General features: G+C 43.2%; 5 protein-coding genes across 22 annotated transcripts in view; 3 read left to right on the plus strand and 2 right to left on the minus strand.

Annotated features, from left to right (window-relative positions):
• Positions 1-29: 29 nt before the first annotated feature.
• yju2b (YJU2 splicing factor homolog B) lies at positions 30-4,739 on the minus strand. The gene is made up of 10 exons (XM_053855114.1): positions 3,986-4,739; positions 3,665-3,704; positions 3,525-3,578; positions 3,370-3,452; positions 3,243-3,298; positions 3,111-3,171; positions 2,886-3,028; positions 1,502-1,674; positions 1,276-1,414; positions 30-967 (listed from the first exon to the last, which is right to left on the minus strand). Exons 2-10 carry the CDS (start codon positions 3,665-3,667, stop codon positions 543-545), a joined length of 1,137 nt encoding a protein of 378 aa, XP_053711089.1. The 5' UTR covers positions 3,668-3,704; positions 3,986-4,739; the 3' UTR covers positions 30-542.
• gtf3aa (general transcription factor IIIAa) lies at positions 4,306-5,533 on the plus strand. Its single transcript, XM_053855115.1, has one exon. The coding sequence runs from the start codon at positions 4,405-4,407 to the stop codon at positions 5,461-5,463; it is 1,059 nt and encodes a 352-aa protein (XP_053711090.1). The 5' UTR covers positions 4,306-4,404; the 3' UTR covers positions 5,464-5,533.
• A 4,949-nt stretch (positions 5,534-10,482) lies between these two features.
• Positions 10,483-13,230, minus strand: wdr83 (WD repeat domain containing 83). Of its 2 annotated transcripts, XM_053856434.1 has the most exons (11): positions 13,181-13,230; positions 13,083-13,116; positions 12,840-12,950; positions 12,636-12,756; positions 12,439-12,544; positions 12,323-12,371; positions 11,899-12,025; positions 11,467-11,534; positions 11,076-11,184; positions 10,843-10,957; positions 10,483-10,768 (listed from the first exon to the last, which is right to left on the minus strand). In XM_053856434.1, exons 3-11 carry the CDS (start codon positions 12,940-12,942, stop codon positions 10,610-10,612), a joined length of 957 nt encoding a protein of 318 aa, XP_053712409.1. In that variant the 5' UTR covers positions 12,943-12,950; positions 13,083-13,116; positions 13,181-13,230; the 3' UTR covers positions 10,483-10,609. The 2 variants fall into 2 exon arrangements, with proteins under 2 accessions (XP_053712409.1, XP_053712407.1); XM_053856432.1 differs by having other exon boundaries at positions 13,083-13,203.
• A 296-nt stretch (positions 13,231-13,526) lies between these two features.
• On the plus strand, positions 13,527-15,553 carry wdr83os (WD repeat domain 83 opposite strand). The gene is made up of 4 exons (XM_053856435.1): positions 13,527-13,690; positions 14,264-14,369; positions 14,735-14,832; positions 15,327-15,553. Exons 1-4 carry the CDS (start codon positions 13,641-13,643, stop codon positions 15,391-15,393), a joined length of 321 nt encoding a protein of 106 aa, XP_053712410.1. The 5' UTR covers positions 13,527-13,640; the 3' UTR covers positions 15,394-15,553.
• A 2,395-nt stretch (positions 15,554-17,948) lies between these two features.
• Positions 17,949-18,708, plus strand: part of cacna1ab (calcium channel, voltage-dependent, P/Q type, alpha 1A subunit, b) — a 113,290-nt gene continuing 112,530 nt past the window's right edge. For 12 of the 17 annotated variants that reach the window (XM_053855882.1, XM_053855887.1, XM_053855895.1 and 9 more), the window contains exon 1: positions 17,950-18,215. The gene's annotated coding sequence lies outside the window, so the exon portion shown is untranslated. Of the gene's footprint in view, positions 18,216-18,708 lie in introns of all 17 variants that reach the window. The other 5 variants (XR_008413877.1, XM_053855897.1, XM_053855890.1 and 2 more) reach the window with 3 other exon arrangements.

Here is an 18,708-nt window from a genome sequence, read left to right on the forward strand (position 1 = left end):
CTGTGATAGGCAGCTCACAGGGACGAGGGAGGAACGATTGATTGTTGAAACACTTTTATTGAGGGAACAGCAGGTTCAAATATTAGTCAAGACATTTTGAAACTGACTGACGGGAAGTGTCTTTAAGTTCAGAGAAGAGTGTGTACTTTAACACCGTCAGTCAGCGCGCTGTGTGGGATCAGATCGAGGGGTGAAAATGGGCCCATGCTGGACTTTGGACACACCATTTTAAGATAGTTAAAGAGGCAGAAATGTCACAACAACAGTGGAAACCTGTTTGCAAATCAGAAAAAAAGGTGAATGAATCTGATTTAATTAGTAATCTGAAGATTTTCCTCACGACGGCGGTACACTGACGTTCAAAAAGTCTTTCGACAGCTTAAAAAGAACTGCAGTCTCAAGCCTTTATGCTTGGACAGGATGAGTCAGAGGACCCACAGAAACACTGACCAACTCAGCTGTCGGTCCAGAGCCATCTATGATATTAAAAGTGTCGCAAAAAAAAGGTGCCGTAGATGTTTCAGAAGAGTTCACCATCATCTTTATTGTCCGTGATCAGAATCCGAGTCGCTGTAGCACGGCACCAACGACGATGCAAAGCTTCGGTCCTTCTCCTCGACCTGCCCCCCTTCTTCATCCTCTTTTGTCGTGGTGCATCTCTCTTTGCTCTCCGGCTCCTCTAGTGTTTCTTCCGATAACTGTCCGTCACAATTGTTAATTTCTGAGTCCGACTTTCTGCGAGCAACTGTGGCGCAGGGTTTGGATTTGATTTCAGACCCTGCAGTTCGTCGCCGGATTAAGGGGCTCTGAGAGTTCCCCAGGGCCTTTGCCAGGGCGACTTCCTTCCCCTGCAGCCCCAGCTTGTTGAGCAGAGTTCCAGCAGCGCCCCCTGGTGTTGATGCTGGAGAGTTGAACCAGGAACGGGAGGAGATCTCCATTCGTTTGTTGTGTTTCCTGTCTTCATAAGCTTTCATCGGAACAATGGAGAAACTTTGTTAATGCAGAGCACACTTCTCTCCAGACTCCCACATACAAAGCATTCAACAAGACACTTCCTAGGCAAATTGAATTTGAGATATTAGCAGCTAAAATCATACTCTCCATTATGACCCATAAAAATAAACATCACATGAGTAAACTGTTTTCTGTCTCTCTCTGTGACACTGAGGTGCAGTGTTTTGAATTTTTCCCACAGTTGCTCAAATATTTATAGATACTACAAACTAATGTGCCTCTTAAATCCCCTTCATTTCTATTTCAGCAACCACTGCTTACACTCAGGTGTCTGGTAGGTGAGCAGAGAAGCCAGTTTCTTGTCCTCTTCCTTCTCTTTCAGCAGTGGAATGGACAGATTTGTCCTTGTTCTCACAGCGTCATCCTGCTCTTTCTGCTTAGCCAACGCCTTTTTCTCTTCCTGCGTCACACATACACATGGTGCAATCATTCAACAGAGTCACAAAAATATCAACAACGCGCAGTGTGTGTTTCGCCGCTTGCTTACTCTGAACTTCTTGCGAAGGGAGCTGTTGAGCTGAAAGTCGTCCTTCCAGCGAGACTGGTAGTCCTGAATCTCGATCAGTGAGGGCAGAGACTTTTTAAACTTCTCCTTGTCCGTCCCTTCGTGGTCCAATTTGAACATAGCATCTGTCTCCAACTTCTCCTTTGTCTCTCGCTCTGAAAGGGCAGAAAATGCAGCCAGTTACATTTCTTCTTTCGTCTTTATAATCACACTTTAAAATCACAATTTATGACAATGTTTTCAAGCGTGAAGGCATGTTGCCAACTATAACTTGCTGTGTACTGGTCTTCTATTTCTTTCAGCTTGTTCCTGCAGGATCACCTTCCTCCATCTCCCCCTGTCCTCTGCTCCCTCTTCTCTCAAACCTACAAACCTCATGTCCTCCTTCACCACCTCCATCACTCTCCTCTGTGGCCTTCCTCTCCACCTTCTGCCTGGCAGTTCCAACCTCAACATCTTCATCTACCAATGTCCTGGCTCTCTCTCTCTCTCTCCTCTGTACATGTCCAAACCATCTCCATCCAGCCTCTCTGACTTGGTCTCCTAAACACCTGAGCACATGTGCTGTCCCTCTGATCCTATCATCATCCTGCTCACTCCCAGAGAGAAGCTCAGCATCTTCATCTCTGCTACCTCCAGCTCTGCCTCCTGTCTTCTCCTCAGTGCCACTGTTTCCAAACCATCCAACATTGCTGGCCTCACCACCCTTTTGGACACTTTCCCTTTCATCCTTGCCGACACCCTGTCTTTCACCATCCTGTCTGCGCACGCATCTTCACCTCTTTCTCTGCAACCTGTTACTTCACCAGTCCACTTGGCTCCCTCTCATTCACACATGTATTCCGTCTTACTGCTGCTAACCTTCATTCCTCTCCTTTCTAAGACAAACCTCCACCTCTCTCGCTGATCTTCCACGTGCTCCCTGCTCTCACCACAGATCACAATGTCATCTGCAAGCATCATTGTCCAAGGGGCTTCTTGTCTAACCTCATCTGTCAACCTGTCCATCACCATGGCAAACAAGAAGGGGCTCAGAGCTGAGCCTTGGTGCAGTCCCACCTCCACTCCTCTGTTACACCTGCAGCACACCTCACCACTGTCTTACACCTGGCATACATGTCCTACACCACTCCAACATATGTCTCTGCCACTCCACTCTTGGCGCTTTCTCCAGGTCCACAAAGACAGTGGAGCTCCTTCTGACCTTCTCTGTTCTTCTCCATGAACATCCTCAAAGCAAACACCGCATATGTGGTGCTCTTTTTTGGCATGAAGCCAAACTATTGCTCACATTTGCTAACTTCTGCCCTTGCTGTGTACCAGTATCAAGTCATATTATTGTTCACGACTCAGAACAAAAACCCACCTGTGGTAAGTATCTGCTCATTTTCCTCCATGCTCCAGCGCTCCTCTTTTCTGGAGGCCCCGCTGACAATCACATAGTCGCAGCTTTGGGGGTCAGTTTGCATCTCAATGTAGTTCACACACAGGTGGCACTTCATCCTAAATCTTTTCACAAAGAAGTCATTAGACAGACGGTACCAAAGTAAACCCTTTGCTTTAGATAAAAAATACCTTGTGTGATACTAACCTGTAGATTGGTGTAGTGAAATAGTTCCCCACTTTTTTCTTCTCAGCATTGTAACGGACACCTGCAAATAAAAGCATGAGTGACAACCAGTCTCAGTATAGTGATGTGGATGGTCAAGCTTGACGTACTCACCCATGCCAATGTGATTTTTGCAGCCGTCACACCAGATGTTGTACGGCATCTCAAACCTAGGTATAAAAAACAGAAAAAAAATGAACAAACCTTCAAAGAGTTTGGCTTTCAAGATCACTTGACCAACCTGATGATGAGGATGCCCTGCGACAGCTTTCTGGCCCTCTCACGGAGGGCATGAGTTTTGTGGTAGCCATTAAGTGATCCATGCTACAGACACAAAAATGTAGGTTCAAATGAAACATATGAGACGACACGCCAAAATAACCTATCCATACGTACCTTTGCAGGATCAAAATCTGGCGGGTAGTATTTATTAGTTCCCTTTCTTTCACCCTGTTGAGAAAATAAAGGGATTTGAGTCACGTAAACAGCAAAGATCTGGTTAGGGATTTTAGCTCGACAGGACAGTGATACAGTACCATGATGAAGCTGAGATTTCAACGCCAGTTGTCCCTCCACCTGAAAATAGCAAAGTATAGAAACATTCTAGCGTTATTGAATGCAAAGACAGCGATTTACTACAGTCATTTCAACTGGGAAATACACATTCATGTGAGCATTACACGAGCGGATAGATGTTCTTAAACAGCTGAATGCGTTACAGTATGATGCTAAATAAACAACGTCAGCGTCCGTTTGACGCAACAAACGACGTTGATTTAAGTTATTTCGAGTTAACTAACAAAACATATATACATGCTTCTGTGTTTGTAGTGAGAAAACGATGGTAGAATACTTACAAATATCTTTATTTTTGCAGCGTAAACCTCGGTGGCATGACCTAGCTTTGCTAGTCCTGGGACAGGAAGTTTACGGAAGTGACGTCTGAAGAGTGGTATCATGGGTAATGAAGTGTCAGTCAACTCTTTAAATAAACAGCCAAATAAAATTCATCGACGAATCCTAACGTGAATGTAAATGAAAAACTAATTCGAAGCGAAATATAATGTGGGAAGACGCACTTTATGCACCGAATGGGTTGGAATTGTTCGGACTTCGTTGGATTCAGGGACACAAATGAAAGTGGACATCAAACAGTAGATGGCAGTGTCACGCATTGAGGGGATTGTGGTGGCGTCCATTTAATAGTAGAAGAAAAACAGCGGCGAACACGCTGGTAGCACACGGAGCTACATCGCCGGCCTCTCGTGTGTCTCTCATGGATCCGGAAACCAAACTACACAAGCGATTTATCTGCTCGTTTCCCAACTGTCCGGCCGCTTACAACAAGCAATGGAAGCTGGACGCGCATCTGTGTAAGCACACCGGGGTGAGGCCGCACGCGTGCGACCATGGCGGCTGCGCCAGCGCCTTCTCCACCGTCTACCACCTGGAGCGACACAAGCTCGTCCACAGCGGCGATCACCCGTTCCCCTGCACCGTACCCGACTGCCACGACACCTTCACCACCAACGCCAACCGGGCTCGACACATGGAGCGCGTCCACGTGAAGCAGAAGAAGTACGTCTGCAAGTATGAAGGCTGCGGCGAGGAGTTCAAGAAGAACAAGCTTCTCAAGGCCCACGTGTGTGAGCGGCACGCGCAGGCGCCTGCGTACAAGTGCTCTCACCAAGGATGTGAGAAGAGGTTCACCTTCCCCAGCAGGCTGAAGCGCCACGAGAAGGTGCATCAGGGTTACCCATGTACCCAGAAGCCGTGCACCTTCACGGGAAAGACTTGGACTGAGCTGCAGAGGCACAGGAAGGAACTTCACCCGCGGGAAGTGAAGTGCGACCAGTGTGACAAGACCTTCAGAGACTCCTGGTTCCTGCACCAGCACCAGAAGGTCCACTCGGACACCCGGCAGGTCTTCAAGTGTCCCAGAGACGACTGCAGCCGCTCGTATACCACCGTCTTCAACCTCCAGAGCCACATCAACTCCTTCCACGAGGAGCTGCGGCCCTTCTCCTGCACCCACGCGGGCTGTGGGAGGTCCTTCTCCATGAAGAAGAGTCTCCAGCGGCACACGGTGATCCACGACCCGGAAAGGAAGAAGATCCCGAAGCCGCGGCGGAAGATCGTGAAGAGAAGTCTGGCGTCCAAGTTGAGCGGATTTAACGAAAAAAAGAAGCAGCACTTGAGAAAGGGGCAGAAGAACCCGAGCCCAGCTGGTCCGGTGGAGCTGGTGTCTCTTCTGCAGGACACGTCCTTGATGTGCAAGGCTTCTGTGGTCACCAGTGACCTCTCCACTGCTCTCGCTGCACCTCTGGCTTTATAAGACATGGTTCTCCAGCGTCTTGATACGACTGTAATCCAAGATAATAAACAACTATTTATATTCCATAGATGGTTTTGTTCTTTATAAATGATAGATTATGTAGGTTTGTATGTGTTATGTATGTTTAAAATGTCAAAGCACTAGCTCTTGAAATAACAGGTCCGACTTTATTACTCTGCCATCAATAATCACGTGTTGTGTCCAGCTGTGTCCTGTCAAACTAAAACCCACTCTGTGATAATGAGAACAAATACGTTTTATGAATTGGTGGATACAGAAGGTGAATTAATGCGGATGACTTTGAGACACACCCCCCTGCTAGAGCTCCCTGATTATAAAACCAAATATTGTCTGAGAAGTGAAAGAAGATTTTGGTTCCTCAAGATGGAAGTCAAGGGAGAATGGAATGAGACGTTCAGACTTGAGGTGTCTACATGCCGCAGTATTTCTCCCGACTTGACATGGCCTTGTCATCCCTTGACATCAGGAATGAGACCTCGGCTGGGCGTGTGCGTGTCAGCGATCACCTGCTGCAGGGATGGGCTTCTGGGATTCTTGGGCCTGGATGACAGATCGCAGCACCGACATCCAGATTTATAGAGTCAATAGAAGACGATTTCAGATTCCTGGGTTAAAGCTTTGAATATTTCCAGCTACAGGAAGACTGCTCCCGACATTCCTCACTTGCTCGGCTCAGACGAGCCCTATATGGAGTGGGGTTTCTGACCGGCCCGTCCAGAAGACAGGCAAGGTCGCAGAATTATTCTGACAGTCGTGGTTATTCGCTTCGACAGTTAAATACACTGGGTTTCAATTAAACTGTTTATTGTTGGGGAGCCAAGATGGAGTAGTGAGAAGGTTGCAGGTTTGATTCCACGTGATGATGCCAGTTCATGATCCTAAATTTTCTGTCGCTGTGCTTGTTTATGTGCATTCAGTTGGATTGAACCCATGAATGAAGGATGTTTACTATATGTGATTAAATGTAATATCAATTAAACAGGAAAATATATATATAAACACAACAAAACACAATATTTGAGAAGAAAATTCCAAAAATTAACAGTATTTTTTTGTTGGAAGAAATTTCACTGTTGAAATGAAGATGCTTTTCATTACCAAGTTAACTTGCCAGAATACTCCAATACAATTTAACCTAGCATAAAAATAAGCATGGACCACAACATTTTGATGAGAAATTGAAAAGGAAAATGTATGAATTTCATTAAGCCTGATCCAAGTCACGTTTGAACAAGAATTTCAATACAAATCATTATTCAAGAACTAAAATAAAAAAAGCTACTTTGTGAATATTAAGGATAAAAGGCAAAGTGTAATATTTTTTCATGAACACATTTCTATTAAAAACAAAAAAAAGTGTTGTGCCCACTGCAACATCACTGAGTCAAACACATCCAGCCGGGGTTGGAACAACAATGTGGACAAGTCAGAGAGGTCCCCTCTTTTTCCAGGTTTCAGAGCTCCAGACATCTATTTTCTGACCGGGCGATTGATTCAACTCAGACAAGTCTGAGTGAATCGTAAATTTCTACAGATTAGATTTGATGCTTTTTCTGCTTCTCTGATAGAATGTGCCATGTTCTTTCCATTCCTAGCTTCAGACATCCCCGAATTCCAGACTGCTTCTTCAGGCTGCGGTCCAGAGGGGATTCACTCTATCAGCACTGTATTTCTCCACGTTCCCCTCTGTCAGGCCAATTCTCCCAGCGACTACATCATTCTGTCTCTGTCAGCGGCGCGAGGTGATTCTATTGTGGGGAAGACATGCAGAGCAGCTTGTTTAAATCACCATCGTCATCATCATTCCTTATATAACAAGGATGTTTACTTGTCAAGTTTCAAGTTTCGAGTTTATATATATATATATATATATATACATACAGTATGCATGTGTGTGTATATAGCTCTCTCTCTCTTTCTCTCTCTCTCTCTCTCTCTCTCTCTCTCTCTCTCTCTCTCTCTCTATATATATATATATATATATATATATATATATATATATATATATATATATATATATATATATATATATATATATATATATATATTCTTTTTATCTGGTTTGGTTTGGGTTTGGTTACACTTTAGATTAAGGAACTAAAATAAATAGTTTGATAATGTTTTTTTAGTCTTAGCAGCATACAAGCCAATAGTAAGTCATTATGAAGTATGGATTTGCATCTTGACATCTGACAATCTGACAATGCAAGCAAGTAATTTGCTTATTCGTGGTCAATACGTGATCCCCAATCTGAAGTCCAGTCTTGTTCAACAACAATCAAGGTGCAAGTGGGACATGAAAGATGAGATTCTGTGGGTATTTTATGATCTCAACATGGAGCTCCAGTCCGTGTTAGTCTCTCTATGCTGGAAGAGCTTTGCGTAATCCACGTTCTGCACGTCGGACACACGTTGCTGCAGGAATCTCTGAATTTATGGAGCTGCTCTGCTCCGTCACCAGCGGTGGAATGTCTGCCGAAAAGTCTTAATATAAGCCGGCTGTTGTCCTCTCAGAATGAATGACAAAACAGATAAACCTGGGAACTAGATAAGCTCTGGTGCTGCTATTCTTTCCACTTCTCTGTATGTTCACCGGTTTAATGATCCTACATACTTCTCAGCCTTATCACTGTGACATCACTGTGCGAGCGAACTTTGAAAAATGTCCTGTAGCATCCCGATTTTCTGAAGAATAACATTTTCTGGAAAACATCTGGAAGCGGAGGACCTCCCTTCTCAAGAAACAGTGATTTACACCAATTAAAAATTCCAAAAGAAAGTATTCTGGGTCAAAACCTTTCCGCCCTTTCATGCCTAGCACAAGTCTTCTGGCTGGGTTAGCGTGTCCTCCACCTCCTCTTCATCGCTGAGGTGGATATATATTAGAGGTCATGCCAGCTCTGCATCTTCAGCATCTCCGACTGACAGTCCTCAGACGAAGAGAAGAGATGAAGCTGCTGCTGAAGCTGGCCGTGATTCTGGTCTGGCTTCCAGGACCAGAAGGCACATGGCTCCAGTCTCTGATCGGTGAGTCTGAAGTCACTTGAACCATCTGTACCTTTCCTTGCTTTTCAATATTCCTCAAGAAATGATGTTTGACTAGTTACGAGATAATGCAGCTTTTCTTCCACTACAATTTCAATAATCATTAACTGATTGAGTTTACATTTTATTCTTTATTTTCACATTTTTTAATTCTAAAAAATGTTTTTTTTTGTTTTTTATCAAAGCAAGACATTTTTCACTTCTTTTATATATAATAGTAATAAACTTAAATAAACACGAATAGTATAAATATCAATACAAATAATGAAATTATTCAATTTTTCATTATTTATTATTTATTCCAAAGCTTATTTATTTCAAAGCTGCAGCATTCCTTCAACTACCATTTTAATCATGAATTATTGATCTAATTTTTCTTTTCTTTATCTTCACATTTTTAAATCTTTTTTTTAACAAATACGTTTTTCCTCCCTTTATATTTGAATAATAGTAATAAAATGGAATTAAAATAATAATAGTAATAGTAACAAGTTTCTTTTATATTGTATTTATCACATACTACAAATATTATTTGATTTTTTAATTGCCTTTTTTGATGGTATTAATATAAAAATATTCACATGTCATTTATTGTTTTTTTTATTTTGTCTTGATTATGTTTTTGTTAATATTTTTTGTTAATAATGAAAAAATAGTGTGGTCCTTTGTTTCATTTCAAATATCCATCCATCCATCCTGTCCATCACTCTTTCTTCCCCTGAGGTCATTGACATTCTTCGCAGAAACTGATAAAAGAAAACTGTGCTGTGTCTTTTCCAGATCAGAAACACGGAGCCCCGTCTTCCCTGCACCTCCAGAGGAGTGGAGCAGAAAACATCAGACGCACAGAGGTCGCTGACCTCCTGCTGTCTTCCTCGGTCCGGACCCGTCGCTCAGTCACCGTGGACTCTCACTGCAGACTGCACTCGGTCCTGCTGCAGGTCCGGGACTTGGGTCTGGGCTACGAGTCCGACGAGAGTGTTCTGTTTAAGTACTGCAGCGGGACGTGTCCACGGCTCCAGTCAAACCACGACCTGGCACTCAACAACCTGCTGCTCAGCGGGATTCTCCCTCATCCTCCGTCTGGGGAGCGCAGCGCACCCTGCTGCCGGCCCACTCACCACGAGGACATGGCCTTTCTGGACAACTTACATCGGTGGCACAAGGTGGAGAAGCTGTCTGCTGCAGGCTGCAGCTGTGTGGGTTAGTTCGGACCAGTCCCCAGAACAAAAAGGACTGGAAGTGACTGTAAATATTTGTAGATAAGGAAAATATTTTCATCGCAACTGGAAGCACAACTTTGTTTTTATATAGATGCGTGATAGTGGAGGATTAAGTGCCAGAGGTTTAGTTAATACATTTAAAAAATGTTTTTTATAACGCCTTAATGTTACTGCAGAATTTATATATAAAAAACAATTTCATGTATGGTGAACTAAGAAGCTTCCGAATATGCTGAAATAGGGAACTTAATCTTTTATACGTGAGGAAAACAAGAGGAGAAACTAACGTGGCCTGACACCAAGCTGAGCTGTTTGGAAATCATCACCTCAAGCTTTCGTTCTGGGTATGTCCCATGTACTCCCCCCAGCAACACAGGGATCATCTGACCAGATATTATTTATCATTATCATTATCATTTCTGTTTCTAAAGGAGGTGAACTATGGGATTCAACTTAAGCAAAAAATAGTTACTGAAAATAATTAGAATGTATATGATGGAGACACTTTTCGGATTGATATTTATGCAATATAAGTTATTTATTTATTTCCATTCATGCTGATTAAGTTATTCTGTTGCAACAAATCAAAATAAAATGAAGGGATAATAACATGATGTGTGGTTTTGTAATCCATTGCAGATCACATTCTGGACAATCTAGTTGTGTTGCGACGCCCCCTTGCGGTGAATAAAAATATTTAACACCGGTAATTTAGAAAAAGGTTGTTTATTCAGTGGATGTCTAGAAAAAAAATGACTGACAGAGACATGTTTACCTTATCACAAACTCGACACCTCTTCATTCTGTTCCTCCAAATGACAAAACATGAAGGTTTTCCAGGTACAAAAATCCTACTCTCATGATGTTTCCATGGTACCTTCCTCATCCTCCTCTATCTCTGCCACCCAGACCAGGACCCGGCCCTCCGTGGCTGTGAGAAGGCAGGTCTCTGTAGGGTGGAAGGCCAGCGACTGGACCACAGCCTTGCCCACGGGCAGCTTCAGCGACAAGCATCCCTGCCAGTCAGAAAATCAGGTTGTTAGCTTTAAAACATTTGTTTGTTTCAGTCCAGCAAGTTTGGGTGACTGACCTCCACCAGATCCCAGCAGTAGACATGTCCGTCCTCGGAGCAGCTGAGGACATGAGTGTCTTTGCTGGAGAGGCAGCAGTCCAGCTTGTAGCCCTTCATCTTGTGTCCCATGTACCTGAGACAAATAAGAGAAGACCACTTGTATACCACTTACAAATATAGAAAACAAGTGAGGGGAAAGAAACTTTGACTTGCTGGACAACGGTAACACTAAAACAAGTGATACAACGTACTCGCCCAACATTTCGCCAGTGCTTTTGTCCAGAAGTCGCACGGTTGAGTCCAGACTGGAGCTCAGCGTGCACTGACCGTCCCGGCTGAAGCAAACACACGTGATAGGACCTTGAGGAGGAGGCAGAGTGTCAGTGGAGCTCAGAAAAAAGGTGACAGCTTTTACGTGAGATGCTGTTCCAATTCACTTTGTGATGCGCAAATGAAGTGGAGTGAACAAACCACAGCGATGACAGAAAAAAGACACATTTTACAGGACAAAATTAGATCAAGAAAAAGATATAGCAAGAACCACAACAATATTCATTAAAATATGGTTTAAACAATAAGCTTCAAACCCATCCTTGTGCTTCACTGATCAATAACTATTGAGTTGAGTGAAAGCACACTGACTGTTGATGAAGTCCACGTGCAGTTGCCCCATTCTCAGGTCATACCGCCTCACTCTGCCGTCCACCGATCTGACAAAAGAAGATTTAAATAAGTCACTTGCAAGTGAAGTATATTTAAATATATAATCATATTTAATTCCTGGCAGATACACCTTCTAGCACGACCACTTTTGGGCCCATTTTCAAGCTCCAAACTTCACCACGTCCCTCTCATATAGACATTTCTAGCCACTTCCAATAACCACCTCCTTAACTCTGACTGTTCTTAGTCTGATTCCTGGCTCTCCACCATATGTCATGGTAGCTGTCCTGTCAAGCTTTCACTCTCATGTTCCCTTAAAAGTCAGGCAACTAAAAGCACACACATCCATTGAGACTAAAACTCTTTATATCTACTACAACTTTAGCACATAATAAAGAGAGATTCTCTGACCCTGTGAGCAGCTCGTGTTGCATGACTTTCACGCTGCTGACGCTGTCACGAGCCTCATCCAGAACCTGGATGGGCTCATTCTTGCGCGACCTGGTGTCCCAGCAGCGCACTGTCCCGTCGATGGATCCTGAGAAGGCACGAATATATGAACACCTTTGTGAAGTTTTGTGATTTAACAACTTATAATAGACTTAGACTTTCTTTATTGTCATAGCACAAAAACATATCACAGTATAATGGCAACAAAATTTCGGTCTGAGGCCTCCGGGTTCCAAAAACAAAAACTATATGTCCAAAAATGAATAAATATCAGATAAATACTTATCAGACGATGTACATTTATATAGTAAATATAAACAAACATATAATAAAACAGATAATCTGGTACACGTGAGATAAACTAAGGTTTTGGAATGAGACGTACCTGACAGGATCACAGATGCCTCCTCATTGAACTGGACACAGTTCACTTTCTACAAGATGCCATGGATTAGTCACAGCTCAAACCCAAATAGGGAGAAGAGTAACCCTGGCGCTCACCCCGGCATGTCCCCGGAACTTCCTGTTGACCTGGCCCGAGGCCACGTCCCACAGGATCACCGTCTTGTCCGAGCTGCCGGAGCAGATCTGGCTGTTGTCAAAGGAGCTGTGCACGGGAGGGAAAGATCAAGTTGAGAGGAGGTGTTTCACTCTTAAATGACGTGGTGTTGTATGTGAAATTGACTTTAGCTTTTCACCTGTCGGCATCCAGAACTTCGTAGCCATGGCCGCTGTACGTCTTTAACGGAGTGCCCCTCTTGACGCTCCAGAGTTTCAGGGACTTGTCACTTCCACAGGACAGCAGGTACTGACCGTCAGCTGACCAAAGAGGAGACAGCGAGTGAGACGTTACTTGAATTGTAGTTGGTGAATGAAAGCAGGCCAAGTGGAGAGGTAACCACCGTTGAAGCGAACAGCTCGGACAGCTCCTTGTTTGCATTCGATTGTCCTGAGATCCAGCTGAGGAAGCTGAGGAGCCTGAGCTTTAGGTTGAGGGAATGCCATCACATGACCTGGTGAAACAAACACACTGCGGATTCATGACACACTACACGTTTACTTGTTTTACTTTACTACTTTACGAATGGATTGAGTTGACTGGTAGCAAACCTGCTTATAAAGCTAAAATCTGACTGGTAACTTACCTTGACATTAAAAGGTAGGGATCGGGTTGCGACACTATCGAAGAAATACACATAAAAATATGTTTATATCGCTTATTTTGCAGACGATGTTTACTCACGATGGGACTCGGAAGTACTTCTGGTGCGCTTCCACCACCTTCTGTGTTCGAGTGTCAGGTTTCAAATTAAAAGAGCCATAATCATATTCTGTGTTATGTATAGTCTTTGATTATGATGATGGTGTGATTAAGAATGAAAGGAAATATAACGAAAACAATAATAGCTAAAACCAAAAACAAAACAAAGATAGCTAAAAGCTAAAATAGAACATCGTTGAACATTAAAAAAAATCAGGTATTAATATCGGTGTGTGTGGCAATTAACTAAACACTTACTATAATGTTTTATTGATAATCTTTCAGTACGACGCTCTATATGCATATTCCATTATCGCTTAATGTTTTATACTGAAATCTACCGGAAAGAGAAAGTTTTTCCGGTCTTCTATCGAAGGGTCGGTCAGCTGCCTCCTGCCGAACAAGGTTTTGACGTTTCAATCTCTCATTTCTTCGCGTTATTATGTCGACAAACAACATGGCAGATCCAAGGAGACAAAATAAAGTCTTGAGGTGAGCTTTTATTTTTCAGAATTCGAGCAAAGAAGCGCCAAAGCCGTTGAAGGTGCACTAATGCTAACCAGGCTAATCACTAGCCTTAAGTCGCGTCATGAAAAACGTTGAATGAGATTAACTGATCTGTGCGATTTTAACACATTTGGGAGGTAAATAATGCGATATAAAGGTTATAAGACTTTGAAAGAGATTCGAACGCATGTAGTGATTCGTGATACTTCATGAATTCAGCTATTTTTGTAGGAGAAATTTGCCGACCAAGTGCTGTAATTCACTCCCAAATTACGAGCGTGGGCATTTATATGATCAACGTTAGCAAATAGTTTATTACGCATCATTTATACTGAATTCGTGATTATTTACAATGTCTCTAAATAACTGTATATCAAAGTGTAGTGATTAGAGGTTGTATAGTGTGGTCTCTTTGGTTGTAAGTGTGTGTGGGGGACCTTTACAGGTTGTCCCATTCATCTTTTTCATGTTCACTGCTACGCATTTTCAGTCTCAACTCTCCTCCTTATTTAAGCCTGTGGAGTTGTTTGTAATGGTAACTGTCCTTTGGTGTTGTAGGTACAAACCCCCCAATACAGAGACCAACCCGACTCTTGAAGACCCCACCCCCGACTATATGAACCTGCTCGGCATGATCTTTAGCATGTGTGGCTTGATGCTGAAGGTAACCAACCCACATCGACGCATTAGTTGTTCCGTTAGTATCTGTGGCTCCCCAGCTCTGTCCACCTGAGGCTGTCAACTAACTATAGTTGTAATCTGGGCCACTTATTTAGACACCTGTACTGTAGATGATACTACTTTTGCTGATCTTAATGGGATACCTTGGACAGCATCTCAGTCTGCATCTCATCTTCAAAACACTCAAGCAGACCACTTTTATTGTCTTCATTTTATTGAACTTTCATTAGTTATAGGCTGATTTTCACTCTTGAATTTTAGTTTAGAGCCAAAACAAACCACATCTCCCAGCAAATAAATCCCCTAGTCATTGCTATCGAAGTCATCCTGACCGTCTTTTGTTTCCAGCTCAAGTGGTGCGCCTGGATCGCCGTCTACTGCTCCTTTATCAGCTTTGCCAACTCCAGAAGCTCAGAAGACACTAAACAGATGATGAGTAGCTTCATGTGAGTATTCACGACCAGACAAGATTGAATTTTAGCACGATGCCACCTTTTCAAGAAGCGAACTTCATCCAGTCGCTGCCACCACTGACTCGTCAAATATGCGCCGTCTATCACCTTAATGCATTTAACAGTGCGACCTCCAAAAGTTGTACATTTCCATCAGCCAGTGTTGAAATATACTACCATGTGGCGCCCGGCCAGCAATGTCTGGCCAACAGATTTGTAATCAGGAAAAGCCCCTCTGGTCCATCCACTAAATTAGTTGCGGAGGACAGGCGCAATGAAGTCCTGCTTTGGCAAAAACGTTTGGCTCAGCAGATCGTGTCAGACGGGGAACTTGATGCACCCGTGTCTTGGTGCGGGGCCAGCTTGCTGGTACGTGATGTCTGCGTCTCCCCCGCCGGGAAAGGATCTGTGGTGACAGCGGGTGCAGCTGTGAGGGGTTGGATCACGTGAAGACCATCACCACTCCACACCTTTTCCCTCTGTTGCAGGTTGTCCATTTCAGCTGTCGTGATGTCATACCTCCAGAACCCACAGCCGATGTCACCACCGTACTGATGAAGGATCGATCGATAATGATGATGTGGAGAAGACGACTGTAGTCCTGGAGTATTTGTCTTACTCTTCTGTTATTTTTCTTTTCTCTTCTTTTATAATATATTTAGTTCATCAAGATGCAGGGTTTTAAGAACATTAAAGCCATTTTAAATAAATTATAAATGACTAAGTCACTTTGTTTTCTGGAAAAACAAAATGCATTTGCTTTTGAAACCACACTCATGACCTATAATATTATGACTACCTGTCTTCCACGTTTAAGTGCTCCTTTTTCAGCCAAAATTCCACTCTTCTTCTGGAGAATGCATTTATTTATTTTGTCTGAACCGCTGGATTGAGTCCCGAACACTCGTTTGTTGTGGATTTTCAATTCCATTCGTGGTAGACGTCTCTCTGTTGACGGCCATCTGCAGGGAGGATATTGAATTGACTGAGTCAGCAGTTATCTCTGCTGTTCATCTGTGGGCAGATGAATCTGGTTTTTGTTTAGTAGGTGATTTACGTCAGGCGTTTCTAATCAAATTTAGCTGCCAAGTTCTTTTGTAAAAAGATGAATTGGATTGATGCGTCATGCGCACTTTCTAACGCTGGAGGGCGGCAAACGGTACGTTCATCAGAATCAAAATAGAATTTATTGCCATGGTCAGTGGGGGTTCCACCAACTAGGAAAGTGCTTCGAAATAAAGTGCTGTTGATAAAATAAAATAAAAATAAAATAACCCACAAATAACAAAGGCTGATGACAAATTCAACAGTCTGATGGCTGAGGGGAAGAAGCTCTTCCTGTGCCGGGAGGTTCTGGTCTGGATGGACCGTAGCCTCCTGCCAGAGGGAAGAGGAACAAACAGTCCATGTCCAGGGTAAGAAGGGCCTGACCCGACCTGCATGTCTCTGGGTCCTGGAGACATTACCAGACGGTGATAGAGGAGGTGAATATGGACTGGATGATGGCTGTGTAGAACTCCACCAGCAACTTCATTGGCAGTGGTAGTTTTCGTAGCTGCCTCAAGAAGAACATTCTCTGCTGGGCCTTCCTGATGAGGGACCTGATGGTTGGCTCCCATTTGAGGTCCTCAGTGATGGTGGTTCCCAGGAAGCCGAAGGAGTCTACAATGGAAATGGGTAAACCAGCCAACCCGAAATAGTTTGCATTATAAAGTGGTATTTTTTAGTTTTGCCCTGAAATGAGCGACAGTGTGACGCACCTTTTCCGCCTATCATTATCTGCTTAAATCATGATCAGTGATGTTAGCACTGTACTAAATAGCCTCTAACCCCCCCTCAGGTGTTGCCCAGAAATGTCAGTAATATTCATAAAACGTCCAAAGAAGTTGAATAAAATTGTTGTTTCACACAAGGTTGTGAAAGTAGTGATGCGTAGGGTTTGTCCTTAAATGAGGTTAAATGGAATTGAGCTGTTGTGTTATTTGAATCCTCTCTGTTTCCACCCTCTCTGCGTGTGCGCTTGTGTTGTGTGCGTTACTACAACCTTTAATTCCCTGGAGTTACATCTAACCGTGGGACGCCGACAACAGCACTTTGAAAAGATGCTGAGTTGCATTTCTCTGTCACCACACACACAAGGAGAGAGGAGCGTAAGTTAATGACACGAGAGGGAGCCCTGACACGGGACGCAAGTTCAGTACTTTCCATACATCACTGACCAAAACGCTTATAGTACAGTGCTGGTAGCTGCTCACCTTTCAGCTACTCTGCGTGTTCCCAAGCCAGAGTGGAGGTCTTACACGGGTTTGTTTTCAGTCAGGGTGAACAGTTTAATGTTGCTACAGTGGAAATGCAGGTTTGCTTCATCGTATTCTTAATATACAATACATTTTTTCCCCTTTTCAAGTGTGCCAAACTCAAGGCCCGGGGGCCCAAACCAGCCTGTTAAAAGCTTCATGCGGCCTGAAAGAGCTTTTAATATGTAAAAATTGCCCCAAAAAAGTCAATAGTTTTATTTAAGAATGATATCACATGAAATGCATGTCAGTATACATACATGCATGCTTGTGCTTCAGTGAGGAAAAAGGGTCTCTTCTCTTACTGTATGAGGAGGAACTGAAAGCAGACAATTGAAGTTTTTTTGCCCAAACCTCCCAGATGCTTTAGTCCCTCGGAAATTGAATGTAGCCTGGAATTGCACTCTGTCCAGATCCTTATCACCTGTTTGAAGAAAAGAAAGTCAGGTATTTTGACGGATATCTTTGTTAAACAAATAAAACATATTTAACATATTTATTTTAAAAACAAAAACTTCACACAATATTGAGTAATGTATATATATATATATATATATATATATATATATATATATATATATATATATATATATATATATATATATATATATATATATATATATATATATGTAAAGGATAACTTCCAATTAAAGGGAAAAAAAAATTGAAGTGAAAATGATCGAAAGTGTCAGTGAATGAAAGGGGCGGGAGATACGGCACTTGCGCGCGCGCGCGCGCGGGGGGGACGGAGAGCGCGAGAGAGGGGAGTGGTGAGGTCTTCAGTGGTCCAGAGTCTTGTCGGATCATCAAAGTGTCTCTCTCGGTCCTCCGCTGCTGTCCCAAACTCCCTCGACAGTCGGTGGCCGCCGAACGCTCGCTCCCGTCGGCATGCTGTCTGTGTGAACATGGAGTTTCCCTGTGCCCCGGCGCCGGCTCAGCTTCGACCCTCCAGCGGTGCCACCTGCTCCTCTGCCGCCTCCCAACGCCACATTAGCGGGTCGGGGACACCGGAGAGCCCGCGGCCCCGCCTGGAGACCCCCGAGCTTCCTGTGTTTGGACGGAAGTTCACCTGACAGACAGGTAGGTCGGCGGTCCCCCTCATATTTTGATGCTTTTTTAAAAGAAATATTGATTAGATTATTTAAAAAAGTTGGCTTAGCTCATGGCATCAAAGCAAACTTCCTTAAGTTAGCTAGCAAGTGATGACTCAGCTAGTACTGGTCACGTTCAGTTGTTTTAAAGATCCCTCTGTCGAATGTATTTTACATTTTCTGTTCCCTCTGGTGTGCGAATGTGGAATGTCGTCCACCCATTCATGTACATTTCGGATTTTCTCATGTATATTTCCCTTTATTTTCTGATAAGGTGACATCTCGTATGATAGCAGTATTATTTATGAATAAATGACATTGGAATAACCTGAAACATTACAAAATTTGAATGTTTTGAATTGTCCTGATAGTCATTTTTACCTCACTATTTTAAGCGTTTTAAAAATCTCACAGTGGATTTATTTAAAAAAAATTTAATGGCAGGCCTTCCCGCTGTAGGATGTTTACATTTTTACACACCT

This window comes from Synchiropus splendidus, chromosome 2 (genome assembly GCF_027744825.2).
Source record: "Synchiropus splendidus isolate RoL2022-P1 chromosome 2, RoL_Sspl_1.0, whole genome shotgun sequence".
NCBI lineage: Eukaryota > Metazoa > Chordata > Actinopteri > Syngnathiformes > Callionymidae > Synchiropus > Synchiropus splendidus.

Coding starts and splice junctions, on each gene's coding strand:
- yju2b (XM_053855114.1), bottom strand. Junction 3,453..3,524: donor CAGATTTTGATCCTGCAAAG/GTACGTATGGAT, acceptor TTGTGTCTGTAG/CATGGATCACTTAATGGCTA. Junction 3,172..3,242: donor CAAAAATCACATTGGCATGG/GTGAGTACGTCA, acceptor TTTTATTTGCAG/GTGTCCGTTACAATGCTGAG.
- gtf3aa (XM_053855115.1), top strand. CDS start 4,405: ATGGATCCGGAAACCAAACTACACAAGCGATTTATCTGCTCGTTTCCC.
- wdr83 (XM_053856434.1), bottom strand. CDS start 12,942: ATGGCATTCCCTCAACCTAAAGCTCAGGCTCCTCAGCTTCCTCAGCTG. Junction 12,757..12,839: donor CCGAGCTGTTCGCTTCAACG/GTGGTTACCTCT, acceptor CTCTTTGGTCAG/CTGACGGTCAGTACCTGCTG. Junction 12,026..12,322: donor GGCATCTGTGATCCTGTCAG/GTACGTCTCATT, acceptor GTGCCTTCTCAG/GATCCATCGACGGGACAGTG.
- wdr83os (XM_053856435.1), top strand. CDS start 13,641: ATGTCGACAAACAACATGGCAGATCCAAGGAGACAAAATAAAGTCTTG. Junction 13,691..14,263: donor AGACAAAATAAAGTCTTGAG/GTGAGCTTTTAT, acceptor TTGGTGTTGTAG/GTACAAACCCCCCAATACAG. Junction 14,370..14,734: donor TGTGTGGCTTGATGCTGAAG/GTAACCAACCCA, acceptor TTTTGTTTCCAG/CTCAAGTGGTGCGCCTGGAT.